The sequence below is a fragment of the Coffea arabica genome, chromosome 11c (genome assembly GCF_036785885.1).
Source record: "Coffea arabica cultivar ET-39 chromosome 11c, Coffea Arabica ET-39 HiFi, whole genome shotgun sequence".
In the NCBI taxonomy this organism is placed as follows: domain Eukaryota; kingdom Viridiplantae; phylum Streptophyta; class Magnoliopsida; order Gentianales; family Rubiaceae; genus Coffea; species Coffea arabica.
Window position 1 is genome coordinate 33308205 of NC_092330.1, and position 11050 is coordinate 33319254.

The following is an 11050-nucleotide window of genomic DNA, read 5'->3' on the forward strand; positions in this document are numbered from 1 at the left end:
ACTTAATCTCAGTACAACTTACCATCCTCAAACAGATGGACAATCGGAGCGAACGATACAAACTCTTGAGGATATGCTCCGAGCGTGTGTAATGGACTTTGGGAGAAATTAGAGCCAACACCTCACATTGATAGAATTCGCATACAATAATAGTTATCACTCCTCCATACAAATGGCACCGTATGAAGCACTATATGGACGTAAGTGTCGCTCACCGATCTTTTGGGATGAAGTCGGCGAAAGAAAGATCTTGGATTCGACTACGGTGCCATGGGTAGAAGAAGCAGTAGAGAAAGTTAAAATTATTCGCCAGAGAATGCAGACGGCTCAGAGTCGGCAGAAGAGTTACGCTGATCACCGAAGAAAGGATCTGGAGTTCGAGGAGGGGGACATGGTATTTCTCAAGGTAACACCACTCCGAGGAACGATTGCGGCCAAGAAAGGGAAGAAGTTGAAGCCTTGATATATAGGACCGTATAGGATTCAAAACCGAGTCGGGACAGTGGCGTATCAGTTAGAGTTACCTAGTAAAATGTCTCGAATCCAAAATGTCTTCCACGTCTCGTTGTTGAAGAAATATCATCCAGATCCCGCACACATCCTACACACAGAGGACGTCGAGTTAGACGAAACCTTCACCTATGGAGAGCAGCCATTACAAATTTGGGATCAAAAGGTGAAAGAACTAAGAAATAAACAGATATTTTTGGTAAAGATTTTATGGAGAAATTATGATGTGGAGGAAGCCACCTGGGAAGTAGAGGAATACATGCAGAAGGAATATCCTTCTTTGTTCACAAACAAAAGTATTAATTTCGAGAACGAAATTGCTCTAAGAAGAGGAGGTTGTGAGATCCCGGTTAGCCTCTGATTTCAATATCATGTGATATTAAGGGCATTTTGTTCTATTTTGTACGAATTTAGTAGAAAACTCTAGTTTTCTTTTTGTATTGGGGCATGATGCCATTTGGGTAATTGTAAACCGCTTGACCAAATCAGCTCATTTCTTACCCGTGAGCCTGAAGTATACCCTAGAGAAACTAGCTCAACTGTATATGGATGAAATTATACGACTACATGGCGTGCCAGTGAGCATAGTTTCGGATCGAGACCCACGGTTCGTGTCACGGTTCTGGCAAAGGATGCAAGAGGTTTTAGGCTCTAAACTTAATCTCAGTACAACTTACCATCCTCAAATAGATGGACAATCGGAGCGAACGATACAAACTCTTGAGGATATGCTCCGAGCGTGTGTAATGGACTTTGGGGGAAATTGGAGCCAACACCTCACATTGATAGAATTCGCATACAATAATAGTTATCACTCCTCCATACAAATGGCACCGTATGAAGCACTAAATGGACGTAAGTGTCGCTCACCGATCTTTTGGGATGAAGTCGGCGAAAGAAAGATCTTGGATTCGACTACGGTGTCATGGGTAGAAGAAGCAGTAGAGAAAGTTAAAATTATTCGCCAGAGAATGCAGACGGCTCAGAGTCGGCAGAAGAATTACGCCGATCACCGAAGAAAGGATCTAAAGTTCGAGGAGGGGGACATGGTATTTCTCAAGGTAACACCACTCCGAGGAACGATTGCGGCCAAGAAAGGGAAGAAGTTGAAGCCTCGATATATAGGACCGTATAGGATTCAAAGCCGAGTCGGGACAGTGGCGTATCAGTTAGAGTTACCTAATAAAATGTCCCGAATCCATAATGTCTTGCACGTCTCGTTGTTGAACAAGTATCATCCAGATCCCGCACACATCCTACACACAGAGGACGTCGAGTTAGACGAAACCCTCACCAATGGAGAGCAGCCGGTACAAATTTTGGATCGAAAGGTGAAAGAACTAAGAAATAAACAGATATCTTTGGTAAAGATTTTATGGAGAAATCATGATGTGGAAGAAGCCACCTGAGAAGTGGAGGAAGACATGCAGAAGGAATATCCTTCTTTGTTCACAAACAAAGGTATTAATTTCGAGAACGAAATTACCCTAAGAAGGGGAGGTTGTGAGATCCCGGTTAGCCTCTGATTTCAATATCATGTGATATTAAGGGCATTTTGTTCTATTTTGTACGAATTTAATAGAAAACTCTAGTTTTCTTTTTGTATTGTGATAACTCAAAAAATTAATTAATTATATGTATGTTATGAACCCTTTTATTTTAATTGCTTAGATGTTAGGAAATTACATATAACAAATGAATGGTTAAAATAAATGCATAATTGAATTTCTATAACAGATTGAAAATTTAAACGCCATTTGAGTTATGCAAAATTTTAGCTACAAATCCACTCCTACTATCCAAGGTTTAGGTCCCAATTTGATGCTCATTCACCTAGCAAAATATGATAGAAAACTTGTGTGGAGCAAAGATGAAAACCGTTTAAGATTCAAGAACCAAACCATGAATACCGAAATTGCACTTCGGCCCTTTACTATATTTAGCCAAAAAAAAACACTTACTTTGATTCTGGTCAGCTTGGCCGAGAATACCAAGGCTGGAAAGCCTTGAATCTTCATGATTTTTGCCCAGCCAAAGCATGACAAAGTGGGTAGGAAAACTTGTCAATTTTCCAAGCCATTGAGTTGGCAAAACTCCAATCCTTGTCATACTAGCTTAGACTGCCATAAATACCAGACATCCAGGATTAGTAGACATTTGGACAATCTTCTTATCTTCACCGAAACTAGCAAGAAACTATCAGCTCACTTACTACAAAAATTGCACACAAATCTGGTCAAAACCAATTCTGTTGAGGGCCGATTAAGCTGGATTTTGCTGCACATCTGGTGGAATTTCTTTTTGCACTTTACTACCCTTTTATTAAAAGGTACCATGAGCTATACATCTATTTCATTTATAATTCATTTAAGCATCTTATATATTTAGTAAATCAAGTATTCCTGCTGAAAAAAAAATCCTATTATAAACATGCATATGGGCAGTTCGTGATTTTTCAGCTTTGTAGTTCAATTTCTATGCCAATTTTATGATGATTCTTGGCTTAGTTTGCTATGCATGCTGGATACTAGGTGTATTTGTTTGATTGATAAGCTCTTGAGCAACCAAGACTAATTTGGGAATAAAAAAAAATGGAACCTGTTTTGCTGGACCATTTGAACAGCCTGTTTGCAACAAATTTTGACCCAATTCTAATCAGAATTTGAACCTGAACCCTTCGGAGAAATTGTAACTTCTTTAGTGCTTGTTGTGTCTACAAAATTTCAGGTCAAACGGAGGTGTGTAGGCTGAGTTATAGCCGAAACCCTCACTTAGCTTTCAAATTCTGGTTTGACCACGTTTTGTAGATTAACTTCTGACCATGCTCATTTCGCATGGATAATGATGAAACTGGGTGGTGGTGTCTTCATAAGAACTGTAGAGCTCTATTTCAGATTCAAAACGGTATAAAGTGCGTCCAAATCCGAGTTTTGTAGCTCCAGTTATAGCCAAAACAAAATTGTGTGCTAGAACTGCCTGGAACAATGGGCAGTTCTGACAGGTACTTTGACACCCACTTTTCGTTTGGTTCTGAGTTGATAGAAGTCTTGGCCAAAACATAAAGGTTTTAGCCTTATGTGTTATATTTTCAATTCCTTTGGAATTTCTTGATTTGGGTCTATGAGTTGTGAGTTATGGTTCTTCCACTAGACCCTGTCTGTCATCTAAACGTGCGAACTCCTGGCACGTTGTTTCATACTTATGACCTGATTCCGTTCGGAACTGGATTGAGGTGTCTTCATGAAAATTATAGCTTTCCTCCTTAGCTTCGCGACGGTATCTCATACGCCTCGATCCGACAATCATAACCTATATTGTGTTCAAAACAGTTCTTGACGCCAAAACGGACAAGTTGCCGTTTCCGTTTCAGTTTCCATTTTCCATTTTCCGCGCGCGCATGGGTCGCATTTGCTGTTTTCCTTATTCGTATGCATTTGGATACCTGTTTGAGCAATATCATGACTCAACCTTCTGTCACAAACGGTAGCGAAGTGCTCGGAGACGGTAGGACCCACTAACGGTTGAGTTTGACCAAGTGCCGTTTTTGTCTACTTTTGTACTCTAAGTAAGTAACTGGGACGTTTATGTGTTAAATGTCACCAATGTGAATTGTGTGTGATATAAGGGTGCTTAGGCGAGTGTGTACTTTATCTCACTCGACCTAAACCCTAATTTGTATTGCAATATATATGAATTATGATATATGAACTGTGTTGGGACTGAATCCCTGAAACATGTGGCTTGGGATGACCTTTTATGTGTGTGTGATGTGGAACTATGAGTGGGCCCGATCTAAAGGCTAGACGGACTATTCGAACCAGTTAGGGTTTGGTCGAAATTAGTTCAAACTATCCTTAAGATCACCAATTTTGTGAATACAATTCGAATACGATTCGAAACTCGAGCCATTTGTGTGTGTGTGTGGATACTGGCCAGAGTGCGCGTAAGGGGGTCGGAGGAAGAAAGCGGAGTTCTACGGACCATTCCTTGTGGTCGACGGAGGGTCGACAGGTGATCACGCGTGGCGAATGACTTGGCTTTGGAGCCAATCCGTATCCTTGAATTGTTTTGTTACTTTCGCTTTGATTTTGATGTATTTGTGGTATAAATATCTGACTTGATATAAAATTATCATTTTGCCCCTGCTTGCTTACTAAGCTTTAAGTTTACCCGTTTTTCTTTGTTATTTTCTTAACAGGGGTCGTACATGGGGAATCACACTTCACGAGAGTTATAACCCTAGAATTTATCTTTGAAATTATTGTAGTTGGACTTTCTAGGATGTTTTTCTTTATTCTCACAGTTAGGGTTAGGACTCTGCGTAAGATCCATTTTGTGGTTTTAGTTTTCGCTTTTGTGTGATGTAGTGGACTGGAATGTCCCTGTTGAAGATGTACATATTGTATATGGAACTTTTTGGAGATGTATAAATTTGAATAGTATCTTTTGGTATGGTGATTCTTTATTGGACAACTTTATGTTTTACACTGATTGAAGATGTACTTAAGAATGAATGTTCAGTTGTCCAATAGTAATGTTATCTCTGAAATTAATGTGAGTAAGTGAGTTCTGGCGCGAGTTAGGCAGACGGCCCGCCAAACCCTTTGGTACGCCTCTGGGTGCGGTGGGGTCGTCACAGGTGGTATCACAGCGCCTAGGTTGGAGGATTTGGGTAATCGAGATACACACAATAGACATTAGGCATCTTTGATTCTTTTAAGATGAATAAAATATTTTAAGTTGAAAAGCCGGTGTACTGACGAATTAATATTTTGCAGATATGGAACCGGGCAGTTCGAGTGGTACGGGACCCAGCGGCGTGAGACCTGGACCGGTATCTCGACCTCTGAGCGTAGGGGGCCCGGTGAACCAGGTCACACGTAGACGGGTGATTCGTTACCAGAGGAGACCGGGGGAGCCCTACGCTCTATATTCACCCTTTGGTCGGATGCCGCACCGACCCTGTGAGTGTCGTCTCACCTATGGTTATCCAGATGATGTTGTTCTGGCGGTGGACGACGAGAGGCGCCGCCTGGGGAAGGCAGTCGATCGCCTGACCAGGCACCTTGAGGGGGCCAGGGGAGTGAACCACGGCCAGGCTATACACCTTAGGGAGATGGAACAGAGCCTTAGGGATGAGGAGGAGAGGACGGATTTCTTCCGTCGTCAGTTGCACGACACGCACCTGCACATCTTCGCCATGAAGAGACAGCTACGGGAGATGGAACAGAGCCATAGGGATGAGGAGGAGAGGACGGATTTCTTCCGTCGTCAGTTGCACGACACGCACCTGCACCTATTCGCCATGAAGAGGCAGCTACGGGAGCGGGTCCGGGGCGTGATAACCGACTGTGAGATTGTGCTAGATGTGATCGCGGAGGCGCCACCCGGAGCCATCGGCTCGGAGCCAATGGAGGATGCCGATACTTTGGGCTCGGTTGGGGATTGGGCCTCTAGGGGAGACGCTTTAGGGCCGCCTATGTGACTCTTGTTCTACCTATCCATCTTTTGTATCTGGATTTGATCTGCTAGTTTTTGGGAGTCGATGTGCTCTTGTATATAATGGGTTTTGCCCCGACCGGATGTCGGGTAATTTGTATAGTTTTGGCGTGCATTTGTATATGTGTGTACATATTGTTTTGGCTGGTATATATAAGCGTTTGCTTTCCGTTTTACGAAATATTTTGTGTTTCATGTTTTTTGTAATTCACTTCTATTTTTTTTTCTGTTAGCTTTTTGAACTTAAAAATGGACTCCGGTAGTCGAGGTCGAGACCTCGAGGAAGAAAACGAACCTGAAAATAACAAGGTAGCTACAGCCATCCAGCGAATGGTTGATTTACTTGAGCAAATGATCGCCCAACAGGGCCAGAGTCAGGGAAATAACTCCGAAAACCCTGGGAGTAGTAGGGGGAACAATGAGGGGAAGGATCGTGCTTTAGAGCGATTTCAAAAATTTGCACCCCCTAAATTCATAGGAGGACTCAATCCTGATCTGGCGGAGGGCTGGTTGGAGCGTATGCTGGATATTTTTGCCGCCTTGGGATATATGGAGGAGCGGCAAGTATCGTTCGCTACCTTTCAATTCGAAGGGCCCGCTCGGGCGTGGTGGAATGTGGTAAAAGCCAAATGGGTACGAGAGCGGACCCCCTGGACCTGGAATAACTTTACCAGGGAATTTAATGAGAAATATCTTCCGCCGATGGTATAAGAGAGATGGGAGGACGATTTCATTCGTCTGCGCCAAGGGGCGTTAAGTGTTGCGGAATACGAGACCCATTGTCTCGTTTTACTCCGGATTTGGTGTCAACGGAGCAAAAGCAGATCCACCGCTTTGTTCAAGGGTTGAACATTGAGATCCAAGAGGCGTTGGCGGCCGCTCAGTTAGATACTTTTAATCAGGTGTTAGAAAAAGCGCAGAGAATTGAGACAGTCCGGAGTCAAGTAAAGGCATTTCATGATAGAAAAAGAAGGCAGCCGGGCACCAGAAACTTTAATGCTGGACAAAACTCGAGAAATGACCCGCCCACTAAAATGGGTAGGGGAGCAGGAGGTCTACGACCGGTGGAGACTTCAAACCAAGGAAATGCCGGAAGGGGACAAGCGGGGCGAGGGCCCCAGAGGGGTGGCCAAAGAGGAAGGGCGAGTACAGGAATGAGACAGACCTGTAGTTTTTGCGGAGGCAATCATACCGCCGATAATTGCTGGAAAAATAGTGCTGTCAGGAGATACTTTAAGTGTGGCAGTACGGAGCACCTGATTGCACAATGCCCGAATATGCAGACCGAAGGAAGCACTTTTCGGGCAGAACGGACTACGCCAAAACCAGCAAATGTAGCAGGGAACCGACCGAAAGTGCCTGCGCGAGTTTATGCCATGGACCATCAGGAGGTGACTGACCCTTCGGCAGTCATCGAAGGTACGCTTTCTATATTTCGGCGTACCGCAAGTGTGTTAATAGATTTTGGTGCTACCCATTCCTTTGTGAGTCCTGCATTCATGGCACCTATAGATATTAAAGCAGAAAAGTTGCCATACCATTTAGAAATAAAAACTCCCATCACCAACAAAAGCATCCTTGCCAATATGATGTACAAAGGTTGTGACGTGTGGATATGGGAACGAAAGTTATCGGTGGATTTAATAGAATTAACACTTAAGGGGTACGATCTTATATTAGATATGGATTGGCTAGCTAAGTATCATGCACGCTTAGACTGCAGTTCGAAAAATGTTGATTTTCACATATCGGGTGAGCCTACATTGCAATTAGATGTACGAGAGAAGTTAGCCTCCACCACTCTTATTTCTGGGATTCGGGCCCGAAAATTGCTAAGCATGGGTGCCCGAGGGTTTTTGGCCACGTTGATTAATACTGCATGAGAGCAATTAAAATTAGAAAAGGTACCGATGGTGTGTCAGTTTCCTGAGATATTTTCCGAAGAGTTGACCTCACTACCGCCGGAAAGAGAAATCGAACTTAAAGTTGATCTGCACCCAGGGGCGGAACCAATATCAAAAATCCCTTACCGCATGGCTCCTGCGGAACTGAAAGAATTAAAAATACAGTTACAGGAATTATTGGATCAAGGATTTATTCAGGAAAGTGAATCTCCTTGGGGAGCCCCGGTACTATTCGTAAAGAAAAAGGATGGAAGTCTACGGATGTGCATTGATTACCGGGGACTAAATAATCTCACGATTAAGAACAAATATCCCCAGCCATTGATTGATGAATTATTTGACCAACTGCAGGGTGCAGTTGTATTTTCTAAACTGGACCTTCGACAGGGATATTACCAATTAAGGATCCGGAAAGAGGATATCCCTAAGACCGCGTTTAATTCGCGGTACGGGCATTTTGAATTCGCAGTCATGCCTTTTGGATTGACGAATGCCCCAGCTGCATTTATGGACTTAATGCACCGAGTCTTCAAATCTTACCTAGACCAATTTATTGTGGTGTTTATTGATGATATTCTGGTCTACTCGAAAACTCGTGAGGATCATGAACGGTATTTGAGGTTAGTGCTACAGACTCTTAAGGAGCACCAACTATATGCTAAATTTAGTAAGTGCGAGTTCTGGCTGGATAATGTGTCTTTTCTTGGACACGTGATTTCAAAGGATGGAATAGCGGTGGACCCCGCTAAAGTGAAAGCCGTCACAGAATGGAACCGACCTAAGAACCCAACTGAAATTAGAAGTTTCTTAGGACTTGCCGGATACTATCGCCGCTTCATAAAAGATTTTTCTAAGATAGCTGGATCTTTGACAGATTTGACTAAGATTCACAACCAATTCATCTGGACATCCAAGTGCGAGGCCAGTTTTCAAGAGTTAAAGAGGCGATTAACATCTGCACCAATTCTTACTTTGCCCAACGGGAAAGACAGCTTTGTAGTATATACGGATGCGTCTCGGATGGGCTTGGGTTGTGTACTTATGCAAAATGGACAAGTGATAGCCTATGCATCTCGAAATTTGAAAATCCATGAGCAAAATTACCCGACTCACGACTTGGAATTGACGGCAGTGGTATTTGCTCTTCAGAAGTGGCGACATTATTTATATGGGGTAACCTTTGAGGTTTTCACCGACCATAAGAGTCTCAAGTATTTATTTTCGCAGAAAGAGCTGAATTTGAGGCAGCGTAGGTGGATGGAGTTCTTAGAGGATTATGACTGCACCATTAAGTACCATCCAAATAAGGCTAATGTAGTAGCTGATGCCCTTAGCCGAAAGGCTCAAGTATCTAGTCTACAGGTGAAAGAGTGGGAGCTACTAGAAAAAGTTAGGGAATGGAATCCTCAACTTAAGCCACACAAAGTGTTGTTTAGTAATATTCAGGTGATTTTCACGCTATTGCCTAGGATAAAGGAGACTCAGAAGAAGGACTCCCAGGTGCCGAAGTGGAAAGACAAAGTTGAGAAAGGGATGATACCCGACTTTAATGTGGGTTTGGATGGACTGTTAAGGTATAGAAATCGATTGGTTATACCCCAGGATACGGATATCAAGAAAGAGCTATTGGAAGAAGCTCACCGCTCGCGATACACAGTACATCCTGGTACGACGAAGATATATCAAGATTTGAAGAGTTTGTACTGGTGGGAGATCATGAAAAAGGAGATTGCTCAGTTTGTGCAAACATGTCTAACCTATCAGCAAATAAAAGCTGAGCACCAAAAACCGTCAGGTTTACTCCAACCGTTAAAAGTGCCGGAGTGGAAATGGGAGCACATTACTATGGATTTCGTATCCGGTTTACCGCGAGTACAAAAGGGGCATGATGCCATTTGGGTAATTATAGACCGCTTGACCAAATCAGCTCATTTCTTACCCGTGAGCCTGAAGTATACCCTAGAGAAACTAGCTCAACTGTATATGGATGAAATTATACGACTACATGGCGTGCCAGTGAGTATTGTTTCGGATTGAGACCCACGGTTCGTGTCACGGTTCTGGAAAAGGATGCAAAAGGCTTTAGGCTCTAAACTTAATCTCTGTACAACTTACCATCCTCAGACAGATGGACAATCGGAGCGAACGATACAAACTCTTGAGGATATGCTCTGAGCGTGTGTAATGGACTTTGGGAGAAATTAGAGACAACACCTCACATTGATAGAATTCGCATACAATAATAGTTATCACTCCTCCATACAAATGGCACCGTATGAAGCATTATATGGACGTAAGTGTCGCTCACCTATCTTTTGGGATGAAGTCGGCGAAAGAAAGATCTTGGATTCGACTACGGTGCTATGGGTAGAAGAAGCAGTAGCAAAAGTTAAAATTATTCGCCAGAGAATGCAGACGGCTCAAAGTCGGCAGAAGAGTTACGCCGATCACCGAAGAAAGGATCTAAAGTTCGAGGAGGGGGACATGGTATTTCTCAAGGTAACACCACTCCGAGGAACGATTGCGGCCAAGAAAGGGAAGAAGTTGAAGCCTCGATATATAGGACCGTATAGGATTCAAAGCCGAGTCGGGACAGTGGCGTATCAGTTAGACTTACCTAGTAAAATGTCCCGAATCCATAATGTCTTCCACGTCTCGTTGTTGAAGAAGTATCATCCAGATCCAGCACACATCCGACACACAGAGGACGTCGAGTTAGACGAAACCCTCACTTATGGAGAGCAGCCGGTACAAATTTTGGATCGAAAGGTGAAAGAACTAAGAAATAAACAGATATCTTTGGTAAAGATTTTATGGAGAAATCATGATGTGGAGGAAACCACCTAGGAAGTGGAGGAAGACATGCAGAAGGAATATCCTTCTTTGTTCACAAACAAAGGTATTAATTTCAAGGACGAAATTGCTCTAAGAAGGGGAGGTTGTGAGATCTCGGTTAGCCTCTAATTTCAATATCATGTGATATTAAGGGCATTTTGTTCTATTTTGTACGAATTTAGTAGAAAACTCTAGTTTTCTTTTTGTATTGTGATAATTCAAAAAATTAATTAATTATATGTATGTTATGAACCCTTTTATTTTAATTGCTTAGATGTTAGGAAATTACATATAACAAATGA

General features: G+C 42.8%; 2 protein-coding genes across 2 annotated transcripts; both read left to right on the forward strand.

The window, feature by feature from the left end:
• The first annotated feature begins 1337 nt into the window (after positions 1-1337).
• Positions 1338-1919, forward strand: LOC140016556 (uncharacterized). Its single transcript, XM_072070101.1, has one exon. It carries the CDS (start codon positions 1338-1340, stop codon positions 1917-1919), a length of 582 nt encoding a protein of 193 aa, XP_071926202.1.
• Positions 1920-10178: 8259 nt separating this feature from the next.
• LOC140016557 (uncharacterized) lies at positions 10179-10760 on the forward strand. Its single transcript, XM_072070102.1, has one exon. The coding sequence runs from the start codon at positions 10179-10181 to the stop codon at positions 10758-10760; it is 582 nt and encodes a 193-aa protein (XP_071926203.1).
• The last annotated feature ends 290 nt before the right edge of the window (positions 10761-11050 follow it).